Source organism: Betta splendens, chromosome 12, assembly GCF_900634795.4.
Source record: "Betta splendens chromosome 12, fBetSpl5.4, whole genome shotgun sequence".
NCBI classification, from domain to species: domain Eukaryota; kingdom Metazoa; phylum Chordata; class Actinopteri; order Anabantiformes; family Osphronemidae; genus Betta; species Betta splendens.
Window position 1 is genome coordinate 3,049,424 of NC_040892.2, and position 27,620 is coordinate 3,077,043.

The window sequence follows — 27,620 nt, forward strand, 5'->3', positions numbered from 1 at the left end:
AAAATGATATTGTATTTTAAGAGAGATCAGCTGCTAACGGCGTTGGTGTCAGCTGTTTTGTCTGTCAGGAGGGAGCAGCATGCAGCACGTCCGTGGCCCGCGGCGCCCAGCGCTTAATTCTGTTGGTTCGGCTCCGAATGTTCCGGCAGAGCCGCCCTGACGGCGAAGGCTCCTTCTATCATGAGAGGGGGATGGAATTATCCTCCGTGGAGCACAGCTTTCAGGTCAGGTCAGCAGAACAGCTGTTGATGATGTATGAAAGACGCCGAGGCCGGGAGCACATTGACTTTTCTTTGAATAGTCGCTGGTGAGACTTCTCTAAAAGGGGAGCAGGTCCAAAGCTCTTTACAGGATTTAAGAAGAGACTCCTGTTAGAGGCTGGAGAGCGACGAGCTCGTCTGGGCCGGAGCCTGTAGTCGGGGAATGGGTGATCAGGTAGTCAGGGACTCTACATCCAGCTCACATGTTACTACAGTCTTCAGCAGTCTGCCATTACTGCTATTAAGTTATAATTATGTTACGGTTTTGACAACAGTGTGACATGACACAGGTCTGGTTGAGAAAAGAGAAAGGAGCTGTGTCGTCATGACCACAATAACATCCACTTAGCTCAGACTGGCGAAGGAGAAAGGTCAGGCTTAATAGAAATCACATTTTAGAGTCCACTAGACTAATGTTCAGTATGTTCCGATTGTTGGAGCAGAGCTTTAATGGGAAACTAAAAGGGACAGAGGACGTCACCCGTTCAGCGTCTTTTCATTGGTTGTCAGCACTGACTCTCACATTTTATTGATTACATCGGCCTGAAGGGTTATCGTTCACTCACATCTGATCCTTTTGTCCGCTGCGTAAAAGGTCACTGAGCAGGAATCTACTATTTCTGTTCCCTGATTAACTGCACACGTGGCGTCTCAACAACAGCAGCGACGGAAACAGACGCTCAGAGGTTTTATCACTGAAGGTCAAAGTTGAAGGGCAGCGCGCTCAATTTGTTCCATCGAAGTTCAGCCCAAAAGAAAAACCTTAAGGTCAAATCTAACTTAACTGCTGTTCTAGGTATTGAGGACAAAATTACATTATAAATGTAACTTTATTGACAGTTTGGATTAGAAAGTAGTTCTCCTTTAGATTTAGTACAGTAGTATTTAGATTCAGTACAAATCATGAACAGAAATAAAAGGCCACCAACTACAGCTGACGCACAGTCAAAATTAAAACTGCCTCTCGGGGAGACGGGTGAGGCGCTGGAGAGAAAAAGACTCGTGGGGGGAGGAAATAGGGGAAACAGCAGCGCGGGGCAGTAGATGAGAGTGGAAGAGAAATGCAATTATTAAAACACAACCCTTCACAGAAGGCGAGAATGCAGACCTCCAGCAGCGCCTGGTAGTGCTACGAAAACAAAACCAGTCGACGTGTGGGAGAAACGAGAGTGAAAAATAACAAGAGAACTATTTCCTCTTCTGAGTCCCCCTGCACAGAAATCTGTTGTCTGATGTGATCTCCAGCTGATCAACACTTCCCCAAATCAGGCGTAATAAAAAAAAACTATACTTCAGCTTAATGAGCTCCTTTAACTTCATTCGCACAACGCTGCCCAGGACATAAAGCAACCCGGCTGAATCTGTTGAAGCGAATGACACGTAAGGATGAAATGATAAATCAAGGGAAAACTCGACGAGTCGCCACCGACAGATCCAGGACAGAAGAGTCTCCAGGACGTGGGCGAACGCCGCCTGCTGCTCGGCCGACGCCAGCGCACGGTGGCGGCGCCTTCAGGAAGTGGGAGGTTGGAAGGTTTTGGATGTGGCTAGCATGGCTCGCACTTTGGCCATCAGATCCTGAAAACAGAGCAGGGACAGACACATGGGTACAAACGCATTGGGTAACTATGGGTGTCGTGTCAAATATTAAACATTGCTAATATATTTAACTGGAACTGAGTGAGAAATGCTTAAAAAGCTTAAAAAGATGTCCTCGAACAAACTATAGAATAGATTTACTCAACTAGTCTTTTAATCCCAAAGTATTTGAGCTCAAAATTAAGAAGCCTCCTTGTTATTATTAGTACAAACTACTCCCAGCAGGGTCAAAGCTCCAATAGCAAGAGCTCCCACTGGAAATCCACTCTCCAGCGAGAAGTTCTGTTCTGTGTCGAGATGTTAAGCTTCTCTTGTTGCTCTTGCCAAAATCTGCTGAAGCTCCAGCTTTTACCAAACCCAGAAGATAATTGGAGATCATCAAACCAGACAAAAACGACAGATGTACCCGTAGAAGAGGGTCAAACATTCAGCGAGTGAAAGCCGCTTCAAGACCGGATAAGAAGCATTAGTCGGCAGTTTCAGCAGGCAGCAGTAAATGTGGAGTCTGACAGACTGAGGCGTCAGGTAGAAGCTTCTCTCAAACGTCCACCGCTAAACACAAAGTCTTCATTTACATCCCAGGACTGACTCATACATGTGGACAAAGGGAGCTGTGATCACAGAGGGAGGAGCGGCCGCATCAAACCACGAAGGCTTCCACTCCAAACCCGCTTGTATCCGCTGCTGCGCGAACGCAGACGCCGCGTAAACGCACGCCTCGAATCATCAGCTGAGTGGAAAGCCACTAAAACACAGCTACAACCGGAAGCGCAATGAATGTATCACACCAATGGGTTATTCAGAGGCTCCGCCATTTAAAGTGTCATTATTAGTTTATTAAATCAAAGGCAGAGCCGAATAACTGAGCCTGTGGTAAAAGTGTTTAGTCGGTGACAAATAGAGATGTGGGCTGAGGTTCCACTGAAGCTAAGGCTCAAGTCCAACAGATCTTAGACGTCGTTCCCAGCAGCTTGCAGACGGTCCCATCATCTTTACCTTCAATGGGCTTGTCTATAATTATACTTCTGATCTTTCTGCAGCCTTCCTCAGTCTGGACTTGGACAGCATGGACTACAGTTGTCTCAGGAAGAAACACTGTGAAATTTTGCATTTGCAGCCTGAACAGATGCACCGTTTTTTTATCATGCCTCAACTTCCACCCGCTGCTAAATCAACCTGAAGTTAAGCGAGACAATACTGAAGCAGGTCCAATTAACCCGGCGAGTGTTGCAATCGCACAAGATGCATATGCGGTCTGAAAGTGCACAAAGCATCTACTAAACGGAGTAAACGGCAACAAACACGCAGCCGAGACAGCGAGGGGACACGAGACAGAGGAACAAAGGCAAAGAGGAACAATACGAGAGACGGGGCGAGTCGACTAGCAACCAGGCACCCTCAGGGAAGAAGAGGCCATTAGGCAGATGAGGATGAGCTGAATTATTCAACATGTGTTTGTAAAACATCACAGACGGGGTATAAGTAGTTAGTGCCTGTGAATCTGAGCATGTTGCAACAGCAGCAAACATTATGATTTGAGGAGCGGGCTTGTGTTTCTATGTTAAGAGAAGGCTTCCGTTAGTGCGAGGTGATGGGAAGAAGTCACGTGAGATGTGGAAACTCAGCAGCCGGAGTCCAGCTTCACAGTCCATTGACCTCCATTAGCTGGAGTCTCTCTCTCTCTCGCGCACTCGCTGCTCAGAGACATATGCTGCTCATACATGTTACATTTGATCAGCGTCCGATCAGATATTAGCGACGCTACACTTCCCTCCTCCCTCAGCTCGACGTTCAGTTGCACACTGGTTGCGTGAGACTCAAGTCATCCAAACATTGCATCACTTCATGCACTGCATACAGAAGTGTAGATATAGTTGCTCCTACTTTAATTGAAGGGTGTTGATCCTGATTTAGGCGGAAAAGGCAGCTAAACATATAATGTGAGACACGAGTCAGCTCTGAGACAGTCTTTCATCTGTCGCAAATCAAGGTGATTGATTCTGAAACTTGTTCTGAGGGATGTTTCTTCATGCGTTTGCAGCTGTCAGGTCTGCTGATTTAACTACAGGCGAGGGAGCAGTGGCACCCGACTCCAATAAAGAGACAAAACACTTTATGTATGCTTCTGATCCTTGCGCTGTTTTGTTTCTTTCCTCTATTATTTTAGTTTACAGCTTTTTACGGCACCAATCGTGCCGCAGATTTGAGCTGAATGTGAATTGCAGTGTGATAACAGGATGCTGCAAAAACACGCTGGAGCAAGAAGCTGTACTGTGGGGCGCATATTATTGGCAAAAGGTGTGTGTGTGTGTGTGTGTGTGTGTGTGTGTGTGTGTGTGTGTGTGTTACATTTCAAGTAATGAGAGCACGTCTATGGAGCTCTAACACCTGAGTGAGGAACACAACGTTCCACCTCATGTCAGAACTTGGATCCATCATCAGATATAAGATCTGGTTTCTGAGAGGATATGTTTACTTTCAAATACATTTTAGGTTTAGGCTGAATAACATGGCAAACTTAACCCACACGATGTCCGCGCAATGTCTGAATTTACAACAGCTTGAAGACAAATGGTTTCAATGCGGCGCATTAGCTCCGCGTCCTCTCTTAGCAGTGAGGTGAAATCCCACATCCCAAGATCGGGTTTTGGTCGGGGGCAAGTTGGCCGAGGCCTTGGCTTCTGCCTGCTGCCCAACTGGCTTCAAACAAATACTTAGCATCTCTCATCTAAAATTCCTGGCGTCGCTCCCAGAAGGAGCGCGGGGGGTGGAAGCACAATTCCAAGCAGGATGAGCTGCTGCAGCCGTCAGCCTGCAAACCTCTGTTTGCGTGTAATAGCGGTGCACGGCTAATACATTACTGACATAACATGCACCTCCAAGGAGTAAACAAAACAAACACAGTCAGAACTGCGGCATCCAAAATGTGGTTTTCAAGGTTCAAGCAAGTTATAATAAAAACTCTACATATGCGTCAGAAATAAACTATAGATAGAAGCTGAATATGTATAGATTTGGTTTCAAGTATTTTCTCCCTTGGAGACCGATTGTGTATTGTGTAAATACAGAACACTCAGTACTTTTATTGCAAACACTGTAAAGTTCAGCAGAGGATATATTTGGGATAAAAGCTAAAAAGTATACCTGAGTTATTTTGGACTGCACAGAGGACACTATAGAAGAGGACACTGCATTGTCTTTCTCCTGAGAACCGCCCCTGCAGAGAGGAAAGAGCGAGGAAAACAAAGGGAGAGTGGGGGAGAGAGGCACAAAACCAATCATGTTAACAGGGGGAGGATATGTAATATTCATGATGTCTTCTGAAATGCTCAAAGCTGGACAGAGAGAGAGAAGCAAGGCTGCGGAGAGAAGCGTGGAAATGGAGACACGAGGGAGAAATGTGACCTGTAAACAAAAAAATACCGTCATGTACACAACATAACATACAGAAAAGTTTATAACCAGGCAAACACCAAGAGCCAAGACTCTGTCCAAAGCTCTAAATCGCTCTAGGTTGAGCATTTTATAATTCATCAAGAGATTTCTAAAATAGAAGAAAACCATGTGCGTCAAGCAGATTGAACACAACAGATGACAAGGAAGCGCGGAGCAGATGCGGAGGCTGCTGACGTTACAGTTTTCAGGCTTCAGGCCACTGTGGATGTGTCTGTGCATGCTGGTCCTGGGGACCACATGGCTTCACATACGCAACGAGGGCCGATCACGCCTTCTGGACACCGAGGAGTCAACGCCGCACTGAGACAGAGCAACTCTGTCTATTCACTCTTAGTGATGTGAACTTCTGATTTAAAAAGAAAAAAGACACACGCCAATCTTCTCCGGGAACGACTGGGCTGATGCCACTCTTAGTAATTGCCCCTCTCTGAAAGGACAGAGCGATTACGGCACACAACATTCTTTCAAACAATTAAAAAAAGCACTTTCACCTACAACGAGAGGCGTCGTCGTGCTGTGCAGCTCGCTGGGGTTGAGTGTTGTTGGTCAAAAACAATGCTTTTATGAAATAAAAACTCTTTATGATAAAAACTATTTTATGAAATACCCCAGGAATCAGTGCTGCACGTAAAGGAGCCGGTATGCTGGTTTCCTGTAGAAGTACTAGTACAGTTACAGGATTGGATAAGTAGGATCATTTTTTTCTGCTTCAGTAATTCAGGTTGTCTACTTGTTTCTGCACTTGACAGTGATTTTGTTGTTGACATAAAGATAGAATGTGTTGATTTAATAGCTTGTCCTGCTTTGGCCACTGGAAAATGGAGGCACGTTTTATCACTTTGCCTGTGATTTCATTTTAATGTCCATGTAGCCCTACAGCATCTAACAAATAATTTGGGCAACTTTAATTGTTTATTAGCTGGAAATATGCTAAACAACAGCTCCACATCCCCCAAGACGTCCAAAGAGATTGTGTGTGTAGCCATGAAAGCCTTTGGAAAGAGCCTGAAGCTGAACGATGCTGGCTCTGAGCCACCGCATCACCGGCTCTTTAAATTTAATGCCTCAAGTTTCTACAGTATTACACTTGTTTGCTATAACATATGATGGCACATTACATGGAAACAGACTCTTGGTGTAAAGCAAAGTATGACGGTGGAGTCTGTCTTTGTTGACAGGTTCAGGAAAGAGTTAATTTTTAGGATTTGACCAAAATAGCATCAGAAACACGTCACAAACACACAGGAGTTGTTTGTCAAAATCCTTCAAAGACAGGAAATTAACTGATGTTCAGTTTGGCCTCTGACAGCATGAATCAGCAGAGTTTTGAGAGGTTGCTATGACAGCCACCCGCTAAAGCACTTAGCGCTATGATGCTGCTGTATATAAGGTGATTATCTTTGTTTCATGAGAATTAGATGCTTCACACGCCTGGATACGTCAGACTACCGGTTAAAACAACAGAGATCCAGAAGAAACGTGTATGAATCATCCACAGCTTTCTGTTCTTCCTTCAGCAATGAGGCTTTTAGTCACACTTTAGAAAGTAATACAAATATTTTGCCCTCTCCAAGGACGGGCGTGTAAAGGATTACCTTGAGTTGCCCATGCTAGAGGCAGGGCTAAGTGGCTGGGACCAAACTCTGCCAGGTGAGGAATATGGTGAGAGGGAGGAAACTGCAGCTTGCGTCTGTCCAGAAGACTTGGAACTCTTTCTTTTCTCAGCAGGGGACCTGGTAGACAAAAAGAAACCTTGAGTATCCCACTCAAGTTAAATCTGTCCATTGCAGCTACTCATTTTAGGATTAAGCGTCGTTCTTACACATATTCAAGCTAAATCTACCCCAGGGCAATGTGAATGATCCCTTAAACATTTGAGCAGTGCTGTTCACCTACCAGCACATGCATAATAAATATTTTAAGGATCAAACACACATGTATGTAGGATCTCCCCTCCTGCTGCTGGGTTTACCTGGATCTGGAATGGCCCCTGGGCGCGTTGGAGCTGCTGCTGGGATGATATCGCTCCCGTTCCCTCTCCTCGCGCTTCCTCTCTGCAGAGGGTCCTCTCCTGTCTCTGCGCCCTGGAGAGTGTGAACGAGATCTGGACCAACGGGTGAAACAACAAGGAGAGGAGGAGAAGCAGGTAAGTCCCAGAAGGCAAAGCTCAAAAGATGGGAATGATAAAAACAGAAGAGGATTCAAACAAAGCAGTGGGACAATAACAGATAATGAGCAAATGCAAGCAATAAAGCAAGCAATAACTTCAAATTTGAAGATTTAACAACATTATTAACGATTCCTTTAGGACCATTCTGAAAATTTAATGTCACACAATTTATGGTTCAACAACCAAAACTACTCAGACTAATTATTTATGGTTTATAACAGTGATTTAACTCCATGAAGAGCAGAACTACAAATCATTTTCCTCCACCGCTCGTATGCAGAGCATGCATGTGTATTAAAAACCTCAAGCATTCACCGTCAAAAAACATAATTACAGCCCTTTTCCAAAAACAAAGGCAGAAACGGAAGGCCAGCAGAGTTAATGTCAGCCTACGGTGGCGTGGCAAAACAAAGCCTCACTTTAGCCTGACAGATAAATGGCACAAACAAAGCAGCCGATCTCTACCTTTGATCGCTGCCTCTCAACTCTCAACCTCTGCTTCCCTTTGGTCTTCAAATGTGTTTTCATGCATATTACGGTTTCCTCTTTCAAGGATAAAGGTTATTGTCTTCTATTTGTGTACTTGTTTTCATATGTTAGGCATGCTGGGTTGACAGAGATGGAAAATCAAACCGAGCAATAAATCATTATGTTCTTAACCTGTCAAATAACATGTCTCATACCTTTGACAGCAGCTTTTACATGCAGGCAAATTGTCTGCAAACAAATTTGATTTCTTCCTCTCTTTTTTTTTTTTTATTTAATCCATACATTGGCCTATTGTTACGCTAATCAATTGTAGCACACAATAAAATATTAGCAAACAAAGAGCACTTTAGATGATTATGTGGTAGACAAACATCGTTAGCCGATGTTTAAGACTCTAACGTCACAAAATCATTTAGTATCAAGACTCATTTGAACTCAGCAACCCAAGATACTTCGTCTTTAGACAGGTTATAAGGATGTATGTGCTTGTCTTACCGGGACCTGCGGCCTCTCCTGTAGGCACTGGGAAGGGAGTGTCTGTTCTTTGACCTTGACCTCGATCGTGACCTCCTCCTGTGTTTTTTCTTCTTTTTGTCTTTGTCCCTCCCTTTGTTTCTGTCTTTGTCTCTGTCTCGCTCTCTATCCCTGTCCCTCCCTCTGTCTCTGTCTCTGTCGCGTTCTCGTTCTCGGTCTCTCTCTCTGTTTCTGTTACGGTCTCTCTCCCTGTCCCTGTCTCTCTCTGCTCCTCTTGAAGTAGAATAGGAGGACGAGGAAGATGGGGCCTCTTTGCTGCGGTGCGTTCCATGGTTCTCCGTGGTGGACCTGTATTCCGTCTGATTTGCCGATTGTGCCATGGACACTTGAGAGGGTGGAAGGCCAGACAAGGCACAAAGAGCCTCCTGCATCTAAATTAAAGTAGACAGAAAGCAAATATATCACTGGATGTCTTATTATGGGAGAAACATGGAAGCTAACCTCTTTTTTTTCCCTTTTTTTAATATACGATGAAAAATATTTAGTTAATGAAAACCGTGAAGTTAAAGAACTGGAAGCACTATTACACTATAAAAAAAGATTAGCAGTGGTGTCAGGAATGTGACCAAGAACATGAGCCATTCTACCAGACCGATAATACAGAACCTACTATAACTAGGAGCACATCAGCAGCACTCTATCAATTAGTCCTTTATTATGCATAAGCTGGACAAAGCCACTTTCAGCATGGAAAACACAATTTATCTTTATTCTGTTACTGAAGATGTAAGTACAATTATAGAAGCAGCAGAAATAAAAGTCAGGAGATCTTATATACAATGTGTGCACTACAAAGCGTCGAGGGACTGCAGCTGAATGGTTTAGGCAAAGTCCCTCGGCCTCTTGGGAAATTATTACTCATATTCTCTCCTTACTCAGCTGATTAAAAGATGGTGCTGCTTGCACAACACAGTTCAGCCCTCTGGCTCCGCACTAAGTTACGAAGTGTCAACTGCAAAGTGCCTTTCATGACCCAAATGTGCGTCCGTCTGCTAATATTAGATCAGTCTGCTGCAGCATTCACAGAGAAAAAAAATCATTTCAGTCCATCAATGAAATAAACATGACACTAAATCCTCCAAGGTCAGATTTCCTCTTCCAGGGTTAGGGCTTAGATTGCTCCTGGGACCACCCTTGTTACATATGTATGCATTTATGGTGCCAAAAGGGCATGTGCATAAAGACAAGCATCAAAAGTTGTGTAAGAGGAATAAACATGGACGCCTTAAAAGAAAATTTATGTACATAAAAATCATTTTAATTCCTCTAGTTCAACGCTACAACAACAGGAGCAGCAAAAGCTGTTTACTGCCTCTACATCTTAGAAGAGACAGGAACACAGCAAAATGCAGACAAAAAGGACGATGATGAAAGACGAGGAAAAAAGGAGGTAAATAGTGAAGAAATACAACAGCGGGGTGTGTGTGTGTGTGTGTGTGTGGGGGGGGGGGGGTCTCCTCACTGCATGAGAGAGAACATATCTAGAAACAAGCAGAAGTACAGACTGGAAGAGCGTATTTAATAAACCTTTCTGTGTGCATTATATAAAAAGCAATGAAATGATAGTTTGGTATAAAATCAGGTTTTTCTAACACCAGGCCTAAAAATATATACTCTCCTGCTCTAGAAAGACATGGAAGCAGTGAAAATAAAAAGTTATAGTCCCAGAGGATGGAAGTGAGGAGAGAGGAGGGGGGAAGGAATACCCCGACCAGCTGAAGGTGCAAAACTAGGCAGTAACTGGAACAAGGCTACAGACAAACTCAGAATAAAGACTCTGTACAAGCGAGCAAGGTGTGAAAAATATGAACAGAGGTTTTTTATAAGCTATAAAATAGGCAGAGTAAAGATCTAAAAGAACCGAGTACTAGAGAAGTCTCCAGTTGTTGCCTTTCTCAGCAGTGCCACAGCTCCCCTCCAGAGTATTATACAACGTACTCACCTGTCATATCTGAATGCACATGTAGCAAACACCCCTGTTGGCCAAAACTAAAAAAAAAAACAATATGCAAATCCCTGTATTATAAGTCGGCTGTGCTTTTTAGTTTCACCTGCAGCCTTAACACAAACCAGTTTCATCTTTGAACACATTAAACTATCAGATCACCACATCCGTTTATTCTGGGGAGCTTGGATCCATTCCTCCAGGAGACATAGGCTCACAACATCTGGAGAAGAGTAACAGAGCTGGTGCAATAGTGACAGCAGCCTGCCCACTGCCACCTGGCCAGACAGGCAATAGGCCAGTTTACTATGCATCAGTGGGGCTCACACAGGGCGCTGACAAGCAACATCCATCAAGTGGAAGAAAAAATCTACACATCAAATATCCACAACCCACTTTTATTTATTCGTGTGAAGGTGTGGATAATAATTTAAAATTTGCCTTTCAACAGCATATTCTGTGCGAAAACTGATGAAAATAAAAGGCCTGTCTAGGATGTGAAAGAACTGTATCGTTAATGCTGACTGACTTTCCCATCAAACAGCAAGGACATATTCAGCTAAGCTTGTCAGGTTTTAACTTACCAACACGCTGCATTATGTATTTAAACGTTAAGTAAACATTCAGACAGAGAACTGATTCGGGGCCTAATGTTTCTGTGGAACCTCCCCTTTCTTGTGATTTAATTATTAATAACTTGTGGTTTTGTCATATTGTCAGTGGCAATTCTGTTTACTAGCTAAAATATACAGGCACACACTAATAACGATAAGCGCCTACCTCAAGCGATGCAGATGAGTCTAGCTCCACCCTCTTGGCCTCAGGCTCCCCAGCTAAGGGGCTACGGAGGGTCTGTAGGAAAAGCGCTGCCTTCCTCTTCCTCTCCGCCTGTAGCAGTTTCTCCTTGGATTCCTTAGATGCCTGGGCCAGCTTCTCCCTGGCTGCAGCAGCGAGACGATCCTCCAGTTTCTGCTTGGCTAAGGGCGAGGAGATAAGAGGGTGCAAAGAGGAGAGAGGTGGTTGGATGACGATGAATAAAATTGTTCTTATAGCCCCTTTTTGTGTTTACTGCAGCTAGACATGCTGCTGTCGAATGACAGTGAGGGAGGAGAAACGGGCTGAAATGACAGAGAAAAGGAGACGGTGTGATTGTGCTTTGGTTTTCACTCAACCAGAATTTTCCCTGGCTACTAGTAAACAGTGTGGGGAAAGCTAAAAATTGACATGAGACAAGGGAGAAAGGCACAGATGGAGGCAACGGAGAGAAAGGAGTGAATGTAAAAGAAAAAACAGGACGAGAGACAAAAAGGAAAATGATGCTGTCGACTCGTATCTAACAAAGACGGGGATTGGGTTTCCAACAGCTGCAGATTGACAAAATTCCAGCTGGACGTAATAAAGCACGGCGGCGCCTGTGATGTTACATAACTTCAGGTAATTCAAGGTTTACAGAAGCTAACAAAAAAAGGAACAAGAGGAAGAGTGGGTGGAGGAGACAAACATGACAGCGGGGGAAGAAAGTACAGGGATGAAAACAGGTGATGATGGATGGAAGAGATTATATTTGGGTCAATGATAAGTATAGGAGATTTCTACTAAGCTTTTTATACCTGTGCTAACGCGTCCTGTTTGGAGCCCAAACTATTCATGTACTTATCACAGGAAACTGCATTTGGTGTGTGCAGCTGTTTTCGAGCCCATCAATACAGATTAGCTTTCTGCTGTCTGCTGCTGATTCTCCGGCTGATCAAGTTAGGTCTGCTGAGTGACAGCCACTTTGCCACACAGCAAAGCCAATTCAGTCAGCTATTTATTAGGCTTTTCCAGCCTCTTTCACCAGCCGTCTGTCAGCTGGGAGAGAGGGAATTAAACTCAGAGGCTTTTCCACTGAACCTAAACGGGGCCTGTCAGCCCCCTCGATGCAGAGAAGTAGCACATTTGTCTTTCACTGTCCATCTGTCCATCTTTTAGACTCTATTTTGCAGCTGTCTTTCTGGTCTTGCACTGTGTTTGCACTGTTTTGACTACAGACAACCAGCACCTCAGTCACATGCTTCTGAATAGCAGCCTCAAATTACTGCATATATAAACATTTATACATAATTGTACATAATTATTACAGTTACCTTTGGACATTGTTACCCTTACATCATCTTTGTGTACAATGTGCTGTCAGTCAGAGAGTAATGGAATTATTGTGTTTATTTTACCCCTATATTGTGTGTAGACTATAATTTTTCCATAAAGAAGAAGTGTAATCCTAATTACAGTGGCATGTGATAGCTGTGAGATGTGAGAAAGCCTTTCTGGAATATCGTTTGTATTTCAGCTGCTTTGTGATCGCTAACAGGGGCGGGCGGAGGAGGGCGGAGCTGTCCAGGTTTCTGAAGTTAAGAGTGTGCGATTGCAGATCGAATCAACTTCAAACACAATCATTCACAGTAAGAAGTCTATTACCTTCGAAACAAATAACCAGTGATCTGTAGGAAAATATGAATGTTTCAGAGAAGTGACTCAACTTGAAAATGAAATGTGAACCAGGCTTGAGGCAAGTGGCATTTTCACAGCCAGCTATAGCTATATCGTTTGTTTAAATTGTGGCTCTGAACAAAAGGTCTTGAACCAAGAAATAACCTCATCCGCTGAATTAGCTCTATATTAAATACGACATGTTGGGAGTAGAATCCTTTTGCTAACAAGTAATGGTTTGCATACTACATTTGTTACATTTCAACTACATTATACCTTTTCAACTACATTGATGCATTACTGTAGTTCATGCAAGACTGAACAGAGCGGATGTGTAATATCCTATATCCACACTGAACAAAAAAGAGAGACTAAAATAGAGAGAATGCATCTCCATTAGGCTGTAGAGATATATGACTGTCATTTACTGTACTACACGGCTTGTCTCTTACCGCAGGGTACACACTGTTCAGAGAATTTATAATTCAGACTCAGGGGATTTATTCGTCTCCTCTCCTGCTCCTTTGTATTCCCTCCAATCTCAAACCCTTTAGAAAATAACAGCATGTGAGTAGGTGTGACACAGATGTCCCATACGCACCTGTATTTATTTGCTCACTAATGCATTTAGCAAACCTATATTAAAGCCATCAACATAAGGGAAAAATAGACATCAAAAGCTGTTCAGTTCCCAAATATGAGCCATATATTCTACATAATGTATTGATGTTTACACACCACTAATTTCTGTGCAATACATTTCTATCTGCTTTGCTTTAGACTACACATTATTTTACAGCTTTTCGTTTTCCTAACCAGCTCTCGAGTTCTGTTACCTTGTTTTGCCTCCAACTCCTCCAACGTGAGAGCGGATCTCTTCTCTTCTGGTGCACTGACTGGAAGAGGCTCTTTGTTAAGCATCTCAGCACTGCTCATCACAGCTTCCAGCTCCACCTCCTCCAGTAACTGCATCACACATGTAAGGTAATGCATCTCATGATTTAATATAGACACTGATCAATTTTATTTCCATATGAAATTATTGTAAGCCCTTGTAAACTGAACAGACAAAGGTGAACTAGACCTTGTCCTCGTCTGAGTCATCGTCCAGTCGAACTCTGTTCTTTTCCAGTGGCAGCATGTCATTTTCCTTTGCCTTGATCGCAAAGCAGATGGGGGCAAACGAAGCTGTAATAGAACAGAGAATCATCAGAATGTCAAATTGTGATTCAGAGACCAAGAATGATTCTCTGCATGTTCGTAAGACACAAACAACAACATTGTGGTCTGCAATCGATTCGAGGAATAGACCAGAATGAAAAAGCGAAAAGAAAAACAATTTAGGGGGAAAGATGAAAAATAAGAAGAAACTTAAAAAAGGAAACTGAAGCAAATATAAGAGGGAAACAAAGATTAGAAAATAAACAGATTAGGACAAGCTGGGCAGGAGGCAGAATACAAACAAGGAAGAGTAACAGTCAGACACACAGACTGTTGGCTACAAAGAAACGGTTTAGATGAGCCAACAATGAATGTCTGTTTAGAAACGCGTCCATCCCAGACGGCGCCTCATTCCACATGAAAATAACATCAGACCTTGATCTTGATCATAGAAGGCTGACTAATTTACTTGAGCACTACTCCAAGAAGACATTCGTTTTCCCCGGTCTCCTCAGTGACATGTTGTCACCCAATAGTCTGTGTGAATCCACGCCTTAATTTGCATGTGCATGTTCATGGATCCCGCCAGCACTGTGGTAAGCAGGCGCTTTCATCTCTGCCTAGAAATTTCAAGCCTGATATCACCAAATGAAATTGCGTAAATACCATTAGACTCACAGGCAGCGGTGAACATATGACACATACACACACTCAAGTAAATATGTGCGTTCATATTCACATTAAAAAAACGTGTTTGCCCAAAGGCTTTGCATCTCATTTACTGAAGGGATAAAATATGAAAGGAGGACTGTAAATGGCACAGTCCTGTTTGCTTTTGCTTGTGTTACTGGCTCACCTTTACTCAGATTGTATTCCTGGACTGAGCTGTCTGAAGCAAGCTGACCTTCGTCATCATCTGCTCCACTCTGAACAAAAGAAAATGATGATTACAGACACACTTTAAACTTGGAACCCATTGATGATGGTGCAATGTTCAACTACAAGTTTTACAGTGTATTAAAATTATGCATAACCAGTAAGACAACAATACAAGATTAATAGTATTTCTACATAACGATCCACAATCCACTATTTATCTGTGAGGTGTGATCTTTAATACATATAAAGTTAACTCACCCCTGCAGCTGTTTTATATAATTATAGTAATTATCCATGTACGGTGCAGGGTTCATACACAGATAAGGTTTAAACTCCAAAGGCAGCTTCCTGCTGTGCAACAGTAAATGTTTACGCGGAGAACCTAAGAACAAAGCATCCTGGCTAATGGATACTTTTTAATCATTTCAGATCTCTATGTCAGCAGCGTGTGGAGATACGGATCAAACAAGAAGGTCAAGAAACAAGAAACAAGAAAAACGGCATTTTACGCTTGGACTGGCACACGTTTTGATTTGTGTGATGGAACGACATTAAATAATGAGCAGTACAAAGTCAGTAATTTAAGACCATTCATTTTAAACAAATTACCTGGGTGTTTAATCAGTGGCTAATTTTTCTAAGAATCTAGTACAATGTGACCTTTTTCATTTTTAAAGGTGACGAACATGTGCTTTGCTGCAGGAAATAAAACTGATTTAGTGTGTTTAATGACATTTACCTGAACATTTTAATCCATAATTAAATCTAATTTGATTCACTACTAGGAAAAAACCCTTAAGTGAGTTATGTAAAAGTACTTTGAATCCAAAAGCACATGCCTTGGTCAAGCAATAGCACATATATGCTTAAACTCAACTCTGCAACGCCTAATAAAGAGTTTGTTATTATGTGAATATATTGAATTATTTAAATCTAATCAATCTAACCTGTAGGAGGCTACAGTAGCTTGTCCCATTGGTAACTGGTTGCTTATAGAGCTTCTGATCCTTCAGGTCTCTGAATGTTCTGTTGTTTTCCACATCAACAATGTTTCTACACAAAGCTCCAACATCACGCTTGACTTAACCAAAAAGCTCTTTGTAGTAATACCTGTGGACCAAGCGCTCCCAGCCACTATCCCAAATATAACCTGCTGATGGAATAGGAGTGAAAAGTTGTGATGAAGCCAAGACCACAGAGGGAAAAAAACAACCTCGTGAGGTTCATTTTACCATCTTTGAAGAATGCATCAAATGCAGCTTACTTCTATTTTGCTGTAATTGAACCATTGCTTTCAACAGTCAAAGCACTTTACAGAGACCCCGGAGACTTTGCCTCCAAAAACGCTTAAAAATAATAAATAAAGTGAAATAAAAAAGATGTTATTTCTCCTCTCATTCTATGAGTCATCAGTAGAAAAAAACCTGGGAATTTTGAACATTTTCACATAGTCCTGAGTTTAACCTCTGCCCAATGATAATATGGAAAATGCCCTTGGTACCATATCGATATCATCTCATCACCTCCCATTAATCCCGCCTAAATAAATGAAGTTATATAGTCATAACAGACAAGTTCTTGCCAAACCTTTTGCTGGACTCAGCACACAGCTTTCTATTACATGCCAAAGCATACTTCTAATTGTTAACTGGCATTTGATACACACACTAAAAAAATTGGCATCACATGAAACCCAGCTACATAAATCAATGACTTTCTAATATCTTATCAGCAGAGCACTGCAAACAGAAGATGACAAGTCTTTCAGTGCCTTGGATTATAAGCAAAACACTTCTTCTTTATGGAAAAAAAATTGTATTTAGCGACTCCACAAGTGCAGCGCCAGGCAAGTGTGAGCCTTGAGATTTACTGACAAACAACAGCACCCTGCTGCAATCTGCTTTGAGTGATTTCGTTCCCCTTTCTTTTTTTGGTTAACTATGAAACCATAAGTACTGGCATAGACTAGAATCGCTCATATCTGCATCCCATTACGCTCAACACAAATCTTGATCACAAGGCAGGTTTCCTGATAGAAAAGCTGAGCAGCTGCTTGTTGGAGCAGCCGGAGTTGTGTCATAATGGGCCACACTACTCTGCTCTCTGACAAGGTAATGGATTTGATTCTTAGAAGACAAATTACTCCCTTCAAACTTTTCCATCACTTCTCCAATTTCCTTTCTCATTCAGAAACAAAGCAGACTCAACTGACCAAACTTCTACCATTTTACGAATCTCCTCCCTAGTCACATTCCCCTTGCAGACTGCATCAGGTTTCCCCCGTGGATTCTGTCTTCATATAGCTGCTGTTGTGTGGCTCCATGTACTGTGCTTCACAGTGGAGACGTGTTGTTCTTGCTTTATTGGAAGCATAGAATCTAGTTTGCTGCACAAAAAGGTAAACCTTGGTCTCATGACATCATAAAGCCCCTTTCCAGCTCAATCCAGGCTTGCCTCATGATAATTATGAGCTTGTTTCTATTCGCCACTGTCTTATAAAGCTTCAACTAATAGAGACAGGAAGCAGTTGTCATCTTAGCCTCATATACACAATGGCAAACAAAATGGACTCATAGTGAGTACTAAAAAATTAAATCATAGTGAGACAGGGAAAGATATAAACTCAAAGATGTGCATACACTTAACAATCTGAAAGTCTAATGTAAACCTGCCTTCAGGCTATTCATATAAACCATGTTGGATAGTTTCTCTCATTATTAATATTATTTATCATAAAACACTGTATAACTCAATCAGAAACCAGTATCAGTATTCAAACAATGACCTTGTTATTTAGTAAGTCCTACAAGCTGAATGCAACTCTAAAACCTTGAAGCAACTCAGACCCCTGATGAATATGCTGCCATCTGCATAGTCCATTCATCTTTAGTGGTGTTATGAGATCATGTCCTAAAGGGACCTTGACATAAATACAGCATGGGCTTTGAAGGAGTCAAGTTCATAACTGCTTTCATTTTCTGCACTATGGGAAACGTAATGATGCATCTTCATTCATAAATTCAATGAGAAGTTTTAGGAGAACTATAAAAAAACCTCTCTCAAAACGATGGTTATGTACATTAGAGCAGGTTTTAGTAATTGTCCCCACTCCCTATTCAGACCGAAGGAATGCAAATCCAACATCAGACATGGGGGGGTAGCTATAAAACTATAGCTAAAAGGCTGAAAGAGCTTGACATGTCAAGGTTGTATTTTCCAAAGTAGGTTTTTATTTTAATATCAAATCCCCTTCCTGTATTACTAGCTGCATAGCTTTGCAAGGGAATATTAGGTCTTATGCAAGAACCTCTAATGGTAACTAACCAATACACCATAGAGCAATGGAGAGGAACTGAAACTACTGCTAATATATGTTGGGGCTGCTGTTAATTGGGTGGACTGCCTCATTAAAGTCCTGATACCTCACAACCAGCTTTCTACACTGAAGTGGGTGTGCAGACAGTGACAGAGATGAGCCATAGAAACTCAAAGTCAAACAAATTCTGCAAATGGACAGTCAACTACTCAATTTAGCCATTGCAGTTACCCAGTCGTATGATATTTGCCAATATATTAGAAGTCAATTGGATAAAATCCTAAAATTAAGAAAACTACCAGAAACAATTTGAACCGTTTCACTGTGTGCTCAAGGCTGGAAGGAGGAAAGTGAGACAGCTCTGCAGCCCAGTAAAAGGACAGACAAATACACCTATTTGCAGTAATCAAAGTTTCCCTTACAATTACCCACTCCCCATAGCAAATTGGTGTCTTTGGAAAATGCAACCTAACTGCTGTGAGGAATAAACTAATCACACAATAACAATTTAAATAGCTTAAGGTAAGAAAACAGATCATTGACTCACAAACAAGGAAAAACATAGTGTCTGCATTGTATGACAGGGGTTTTGCGGCTATTCTTTTTTTTTAAGCACCAATTATGGTGTAATGTCTGGAGGAAGAGCAATGAACTATCAATACGTGCACATTAAATACATACCTCTGGAAATGCCTTTCCTTCCTTATGCATGAAGTAATTCTTCTTAAACTCATAATAGGTGTTGTATTGATTCCAAGACTGCAAAAACTCAAACCTACAGCAGACAGAAAGAACATAAAGCATGAGATAAGTCACATTGTGATGAAGAGTCTGAAGTTACTGATAAAAGTTCAGAATCAAAAGGGGCTGACAAGAGCAACAGATTTATCACTGAGAAGAACACTTACCGTGGATCATTTTTGGCACGAACACTGGCTTCAAACTTGAGGCCATTTCGAGCAACATACTCAGCGAGCTTGTCAATGACCGGCTGGATATCAGGTGGCGGAGGAATGATGGCTGGTGGTGCTGGTGCAGAAACTTGGACTTCGACTTTGGGACTATATTCAGGAGAAAGTAAAAGGTATTAAGCTCAGAACACTGATGTAAGGTATGCATTTTAATGCATGTCAGTTTTATTTACATAGATCATTTTTAGTAGAAATTGCCACTGCATAGTTCAATTATTCAAGATTCATTTTGTTTTATATGTTTTATTTTGAAATGCAAAACACAAAAATCTATCTATCTACACAGAGTGACACATTGAATGTCACCGTTTCTTTTACAGACAACAATACAGGGAAGGACCCACCTGGTTTCTGGTGCGCTGGCTGAAGCAGCTGAGCTAGTGATCTGAGAAGGCGCTGTAGCTGGCGGTGGCATTTCTGAAGGGGTGGGTGTAGTCCCCACATTAGAGGAAGAAGTAGGAGCAGCCATTACAGCCGAGGGCATATTGTTATAGTAAGCGGTGGCGTCAATGCCTGGGGGAGGTGGGGCCAAGCAGAACGTTCCATCAGGAAGCATATAGTAGCGATAATAAATAGCTGTAAACAAAAAAGAGGAAGAAATGAACATCACTACATGGAATAGAATTCAAAGATCTTTGACTCTTTCTTACAGAAAAAATGTTTGTATTTTTCCCATTAAGATATTACAGCATCATATTTTTACTAAAATATGTGTTGCATTTTAATACCTAACTTCCTTGTTGATGCAGAACATTTGTAGCCACCAAGGACATGCATCTACAGTATTAATGGCTGCCCTGACCCAGAGATCCTGGAGTGTAAACTCTTGAGCTGGTTCAGGCCAAATACTCTCTTTTGTGGAAGTCAGGTAATAATGCATGCTTTGAGAATAAAAAAAATGAATAGAAAGAAATAACAACTAAATAAGTAACCCCAGGGCAACATCTGTGTAAAAAGTCTTGAAGTTTGCACAATGGTGTACTGCTTTTTGTGACCAGGCCAAAAGGAGAAAAAAATAAAAACAACCAAGAGGCAACAAAGCCAACAAAGAAGCTCTACTCACGGTCAGCACTGTACTGTGTGGGAGCACTGGGTGCAGCTGTGTCCGCCACTTCCTCTGGTTTGGTCGTAACAGCAGCAGTCCCATTTCTTTCCTGATGGGCTTTTCTGACGAGTGCTGCAAGAGGATGGTCTGGGTCCATTACTTTGAGAGGCTGCAAAAGAAAAAGGCCAGTTAAGTAAAAGCAGTTTTTCACACCATTATGGTAATTTTGCTTAAGTAAAGATCATTGCATGTGGCTGTGTGCATATTGTAGAGTTGATTTAAATATGACTAAACTGCATACAGCAAACAGTCAAAGCTATTTTAGCTCAAGAATTAAGAAATCATTAGCAAATATTTGACTGTAATATTTAAGCATTGCTCTTACTGTAATTATCTATTATTTGTGCTTTAAAAGAGACTTACAGAATTAAATAACAAAACCACAAAACATTAAATGTCAATTTCAAGGAAATCAGAGTGGCTGATTTAGAAAGGAAATCCCTCTTAATGGGCAACTGTCAGACAGGTTTCTACTTAAAGGAGCTCATTATGTTTCCTTTAAAAAGACATGCCTCCATTCTAAATGCTCAGTCAAAAACTAATGGCTGTCGTAGAAAGAGCTGGGAGAAAAGAAATAAAGAGCAGGGGGAGTGGGAAAGAGAATGTAGTTATTACAGCAGGCAGTAACAAACACACAGTGCCAATATTTATGTAAATATAATTTACGCTGCATGCAGTGGTCACCTGCCAGGTCATGCACAGCATTACAATGAAGAGCATGTTAGGAACGAGATTTCCTCCGACTCCTTTCAGTGAGTCTAAACTAAAAGCTCCTGTCATTTTTCTAATAATTTAGATTTCTAGTCATTATGTTAGGTTGAAATGCTACAGAAACTGTGCAAAACACACATACTGCTTAAAGATGAACTACAATTCAGTAGAAAGTAGTAGTTATAGGTAAAGGTTCACACTCAGTGGCTTACAACACATTATTATTACCTTGACTAGCTCCTCTAGACGAGAGCACTTCTTAGGTGCAAACAGGCTGGGATGAAGGTAATTGCCATCCCCATCATCATCTGAATCATCAGACTGGGACTCTAAAACATGGAGCAAACGTGGAAAGTAATGAACATGTGTTTCATTGCACAACAACATGATTAATGCAAATTCTGTTCTGCTCATTTACAAGAATGATATGAATACATTATTTAGAAAGTACACGAGTCTCCTAGGATACGGTATACACATGTTCGTATCTATGTCAGAACAGAGCCACAGAGGTTATGGATTCAGTGATGGATTTTTGCAGCTCACCCTGTGACTGCTCCTGCTTGGTGGTGGAGACGAGGTTGTATCGCCCTTCTTTCATAGCCCGAAGGATGTGCTTGTAATAGGGGTTCAGGTAATGGTCAAAGCGGAGGAAGTCAAACTGGGAGTTTCCTGACTGCTTAGCTTTTAGCACTATCTCAAACTGCGCCCCTTGCTGACACACAAAGTTGGCTGTCCTCTCAATTATGTTATGGGTCTTGATGGTTGCTGGCTAGAAGAAGAGAAAAAAAAAGTGTTTTAAAGTCTTACCAATTCTTATTTTCTGCATTTCTAACTAGGAAGCTTAAATGTGCAAAATACAGAAATATTTCATGTAGCACACTTCCCGCAGAAGCCACAGCAGTGAAATCCGTGGATCAATACCAAAGACCGTGTGAACTTGGCTGCTGCACATTACATTAAGATGCAATACACAGCGTACGAATAGCACTTTTATACTAAAGACACAAGCCATTTCGTCTTTGAAGCATTTTCATGCCAAGTGTGCTTCATGTTCATTGTGATGACATTAATTGTGAAAATACACATGGGGTGGAAATCAGTGGAACAAGAAATGGTCCATTATTCATTCATTATTGTTCCCCTTGTGTGCTTTCAATGATTAATCACTGTCATTACCTAGAGAGTACAGAAAAGTGCAGTGAAGTGCAGCGATCCCCAAAAGAACACGCATATCTCAAGAAGATAAAGTTATAATAAATACTACCTTTCAAGATGCTGGCCAAGGAGATGCCAGTGTCCACTCCAACAAATCATTAGTGTTCTAAGCTGCCAAGGACTTCCTAAACTATAAGGACCCTTCCCACTCCAATTTAAGATCTTAGCTATTAGTGGAAAAGGGAGTGTGTAACAATTACTTTATGTTGACATAAAATACACAAGAGAATCCTTCTCCACAACTCTGCAACAGAGTTCCATGTCAAAGTGCTCAGGAAAATCATTTGAGACAGTCCTAAAGCATTCAGTGTGTACAACACATAATTAACAACCATTTGACTTTTTACGTAAGCAGAGGAAGGAAGCGCCATCTTGACAACTAACTCTGACAGTCTGACTGAGACCTTTGTTGCATATCATCCTCCTATTATTACATATTGTTTATTCTGCTGTAACCATGATTACGTATCTAGGAAAATGTCATGACAATAACCACATTAATGAAACTATATTAACAATAAATTGTAAACAGCGCTCAGACTCTCTTGTATATTAAATATAGTGGCAATAACGGGTTCCTCCAAATTCAAAAAAGTGCAACTCCCATTGATACTAATAGTGCAGTCTTAAATTATTCAACCTCTTCACAATATTCTTACAGTAAGTACTTAGCAGAGCAAAAAAGCAGCTGAAACTTGGTATATTTTGCCAGTAAACCTAATTTGCAACAGGGCACCCTATGTTTGATTATTAGTAATTAAACAGAGTCTGAGATGAATCACAACAACCTTGCAATAGTCTGGCCTAAGACCAAGAAATACCCTTCTCTCCCTACATCTCTTATGCTACAACTACAGAATAAAATACAAACACACATAAAAGTATAACCGTAAGATAAAGCAATAATGAAAAATAAAATATGCTTAAATAAATGTATTCAGATAAAGGAACTCTACAGGAAGGACACACTAATATGTTATGACTATCATGTGCTGCAGCTATGCTGTGCTCTGCATGCCTTCACTGGGGTGTTTTTCCTGATTTATACTCAGCATGGTAGATATTGAATATGTACCAAACGAAAACTCAAGCTGAAATATCTTCTCATGCAAAGGGAAATGTCTGCTGAAGAAGGCTGTAGAGGGTCTTGCCCCGAGGCAACAACACCAGACAGAATAAAACAATAGCAGTATCCAACTAATGCTGTACCCAAACAAATAGAAGTGTTACTTTTATTGTGTCAAGTCACTCTCATACACATGCTACAGTATGTGTACACATATGAGCAAAATATAGTATCAGTAAACCAGCTGCATGGAAAATGCTCACCAGTTCTACATCAGGAGGAATAGCCAGCCCCGGGGGTGCAACAAATGGTTCTTCGTTCTCCTCGGGCTCTGCTTCTGCTATGTGTGAAAAGGTATTAGGACAAATTAAAAACATTGCTTTGACGTATTTTCTACAAATGGACGCATTGTAAAATGCATAGTTAACAATTACTGTTGGGTTTGACAGAGGTTCCGACATATTTTGACGCAGAAAAGACGAGAAATTACACTACAATTAGCCCCCTGGCCCATTTGGCTTTCACTCAGGAGTTAATAACAGTGATAATTATTTCATTTAAATTGTGAATTTGTTTCTCCATATCTGTTACACTTAGAACTCTATTTGAGGCCACACTTTGCATTGTTGTGGGTAAGCCTTAGTTTTTATTCCCATAAATGTGAGAAGCCTCTCCAACAGAAGAGGAAAAAGAAAAAACTTCACCAGAAATTCAAGTAAAATCTGCACAAATTGTCAGTTTAAGTGTTGGGTGAACCTTTCTGGCTCTAATGGCAACAGCAGATAACAGAATTATTCATAATCATGCGATAATGTCAGTACCCCTACTCTAGAAACATGTCATTTATCAAATAGTATTAATAATAATAATATATTATTACTTTTTGGTTTTGTTTTCTACAAGTTTTAATCCTTCTCAGTCTTTAGTTCTACCATTTAAAACTCTGCTGTTCATACACATAGTGGGAAAATATGCAAAAACATTTACCATACAAAACAAAGAACTGAATATTCTGCACATTTAAGCATTTGTCTGACTGAATTCTCACCTGCTTCCTTGTTAGCATCTTCCTCCTCAGTGGGTTGAGAGGGGTCATAGTAGTCAGCACTGTATTTGAAGGCCACGGCATTGTAGGTACCTTCATCAGCCAGAGCCTCACTCAGACGTTTGTATTCCTCCTCTGCAGAAAGCAAAAACAGACAATGGAAATAACTTAGTTTTATATTTCAGGAATCGTTTTGATGATGAAGTGTTCTAATTTATTTCATGAAGGCTAAAACCTCCAACAGCTGTTTTAGTAGACAGAGGAAAGTGAACAGTATATAGTATTATACTATATACTACAACAAAAACATACATGGTTTGTGGCCTTGAGATACTAAAATTAAATGCATGGCAAACTGTATCTTTATTAAAGAAGCAAGGGCAAACTCCTACTTACACTATCAATACATCTAATGTTTTGCTGCTGTCCCTTCAATAGACAGATGGGTAATAGTCTGAGTGAATGGGGTCAAGCCTCCAAATCCAAGGGCAAACCAGCCTGGGGGAGGAACCTTCTGCAGTAAGTGTGTGATGCACAAAATTTGTTGGCTTCCCCTGCTTTGTCAATTTGGGCAAAAGACTCCATATTTCACTTAAACCCCTGACTTATTAATTCAATTACAATCATTATGTCTGTCTTTTATACAGGTGATTTGTCAACACAACAGACTGTTACATTATAATGTAAAATGACCGAAATTCATATATGCCAGATGAGATGAAAGTCATTACCATAGAAATGGCAGCTATTGAATACAAAGTCAAAGTCAGCCCTTTTTAAAGCAGCTGAAACCTAAAAAGGACAACGATAGAAAGTGATGCCACACCAAGACTTATCATCTGACCTGGTTAATGGTAAATGGTTAAAGGTTAATGGCCATGGTATATGCGAGTTTGATGCACAGCAATAACTGGCTTTATGTGCAGACTTTGGCATGAAGGGGCTATACGGCACACAGTTCAGGTGCACATAGCTCGTTTTAGAAACTATTCATTTATAGCACAAATTCATGATAATTTCAAGATTTTAATGTTGCCTATTGCAATTATATTATGTTATGTTATGACAAAGGCCAGATTATACGTATGCTGTAGCAATGATACAAATATGTACTACCCACCTTGTCTAGCCTCTTCTTCCAGCAGGTCAGTGTGCAGAGCCAGATATCTCTCCTCATCGCACAGTGCTTCAATCCTGGCCTCTTCCTCTGTCAGCTGGTAGGACGTGTTCCATGACCCACTATCATATTCTGAAAGGTCATGTAAGTGACCTCGCCCATCATATCTGTTGGATAATAAAAAGAATTAGAGAGAAGGAAGTTGACAGTAGTTTTGGAACATAAAATAGATCTAACTAACCATGGGACGGAATAAAACCCAAAACATACAACATGAAAATGATCTACTCTGTAAACCTGTCATGAGGAAGTTACTTGTAAAATACTAGAAATAAAAAAAAAACTCAAAATACTGATAACACAGTAATTCTAATTAATTCCTTGGGCTTAATTGCAGACACGGCTTAAGATACCTAGCAAGCTCTGTGCTTCTAATCCCTTTCTAGACCCTAAATTGAACAAATAAATAAAAAGAAAAACAAACAAAGCAACTCGCCTCTTACCTTACAGGGCTCAATTCCCCCCTGTAACATCATTACTTCTACATCTGCAAAGAAAATTACATTCACACAAACCCGAGCACATAAATACCTATCCGTAAGAACCCAAATGGACGATATTTTCCAGGGTTTGTCCCTCTACGCCATCTCTCAGTTGCAGTTTCTTCATGAAGACAAAGAAATGGTGTGCTGTGGCATTCGGGGTTTGGCAGGACCCCTTTGCCTACCTTGCTGGGGAAAAAACTGTACTATGTGATAAAGACACACATATAAAGGCTGTACAAATGAAACACAAGTTGGGTCACTGAAGATCAAGGTGATTCAAGAAGATTAATGGTCTATTTTATGGTAATAGTAATTTATTACATCTGTTTTAATGGGATAGCAATCATCCTCAGCTCCACTGCCTGCGGGACTATTTTGTTGAAAGGCTGAAAACGCCTATAATTCAAATCTTTTGTTAATTAGGTGAAACAGAGTTTAACTTCCACATCGACTGAATGCTGAATCACCTTAACTGCAGCAAGTTCAATCTTGTTAGAATTTGCTCTGGCCTTGTGAATATCAGCACAGTACAATAAAACTCCAGCCAGGTCAGATTTGTGTACACACGGCATTTTAGTCATCGCTCAATTAGAAAATGATAAAAAGAGTGAATGGCAATTTCACTTGTCTGAATGAAGTAAGAGTTCCCAGAGTAAATTCTCCCAACATGCCAAGATGCAAAGCCCATCTAGAAGCTAAGCTTTGTAGTCTTGTGTACCTGTATCATCATATTGTTTATCTCTATAATGTACACTGTAGATGCTAAGTTGTAAATCAAGCTAATGCAGTTAAACACAACAGGAAACACGTTTTCATGTTTTATTCAACGTTGTCACACCAGCGTTGTTGTGCTACACTCTATTAGTATGAAGCGGGACGCCTTTAACTGGCAACTGAGTCTTAACGCTGCATTAGGAGCTCAGCATCACGGCTGATGTCACCGGAGCCTCATTATGTTTTGCATCTTAGCATGTTATTCCAAAACCTTAAAATACATTGTTTTTGTCAGTACAGGACATCCAAAGACAAGTTAGCAAGCAAGAAACGAAACATTTGTCGACTGTTACTGGTGTTTTCAAGCTTCTGCACGAAGCTTCTCCAAGCAGTCCCTTGAATTGTGAAAGAGGCTAACGAACAGGAGAGATGGTTAGCATAACGTTTCAGTCTAAGTTTGTTCAACCGACCTATCAATCATGATGCTCTTGTCCCCCATCCATGGTATAAGATGCTTTCCATGTTCGTGGTAAAGAGCCTTTTCGTCGTCTCGGAACAGTTTGCAGGCGTATCCAAACACCAAAAGGTCCGCATATTTATCGCTGTCACTCACGTCCTTCTTCACCGGTTTGTTGTTGTGGTCTTTCTTCGCAGCTCCGCGTCGATACATCTCCCACTTACGTGTATTAACAAATTAATCAGATAGTTAATGTACTTATACAGATAAGGCGATGTTTTTCTGCGAGCCAAATTGCATTCAGATGGTCAAACGTTACAGTAATCCGTCATGTTGTTCTCCAAAACTAAAATTTACGTGCCATCCATCGCCATGTTGGAAAGCAAGTAAATG

At 41.1% G+C, this 27,620-nt stretch overlaps 1 protein-coding gene across 4 annotated transcripts; it reads right to left on the reverse strand.

Annotated features, from left to right (window-relative positions):
- Window positions 1-1,071: 1,071 nt before the first annotated feature.
- sfswap (splicing factor SWAP) lies at window positions 1,072-27,620 on the reverse strand. 4 transcript variants are annotated; one of them, XM_029168823.3, is made up of 20 exons: window positions 27,241-27,620; window positions 25,515-25,678; window positions 24,398-24,529; window positions 23,613-23,686; window positions 21,612-21,837; window positions 21,294-21,394; window positions 20,313-20,463; window positions 19,594-19,825; window positions 19,187-19,339; window positions 18,960-19,053; window positions 14,940-15,009; window positions 14,007-14,110; window positions 13,759-13,888; window positions 13,375-13,470; window positions 11,234-11,430; window positions 8,470-8,879; window positions 7,288-7,419; window positions 6,911-7,048; window positions 5,004-5,076; window positions 1,072-1,838 (listed from the first exon to the last, which is right to left on the reverse strand). In XM_029168823.3, the coding sequence occupies exons 1-20, from the start codon at window positions 27,438-27,440 to the stop codon at window positions 1,773-1,775; spliced, it is 2,943 nt and encodes a 980-aa protein (XP_029024656.1). In that variant the 5' UTR covers window positions 27,441-27,620; the 3' UTR covers window positions 1,072-1,772. The 4 variants fall into 4 exon arrangements, with proteins under 4 accessions (XP_029024656.1, XP_029024655.1, XP_029024658.1 ...); XM_029168822.3 differs by having other exon boundaries at window positions 23,613-23,689; window positions 27,241-27,619; XM_029168825.3 differs by lacking the exon at window positions 13,375-13,470 and having other exon boundaries at window positions 27,241-27,619.

What these genes read in the sequence shown, in the direction of transcription:
- sfswap (XM_029168822.3), bottom strand. Translation starts at nt 27,440, where the DNA reads ATGTATCGACGCGGAGCTGCGAAGAAAGACCACAACAACAAACCGGTG. An exon ending in GGAAGAAGAGGCTAGACAAG is followed by an intron (nt 24,530 to 25,514) that starts GTGGGTAGTACA and finishes TGCTTTCTGCAG; the next exon opens with AGGAGGAATACAAACGTCTG. An exon ending in ACTCATCTGCATCGCTTGAG is followed by an intron (nt 8,880 to 11,233) that starts GTAGGCGCTTAT and finishes ACTTTAATTTAG; the next exon opens with ATGCAGGAGGCTCTTTGTGC.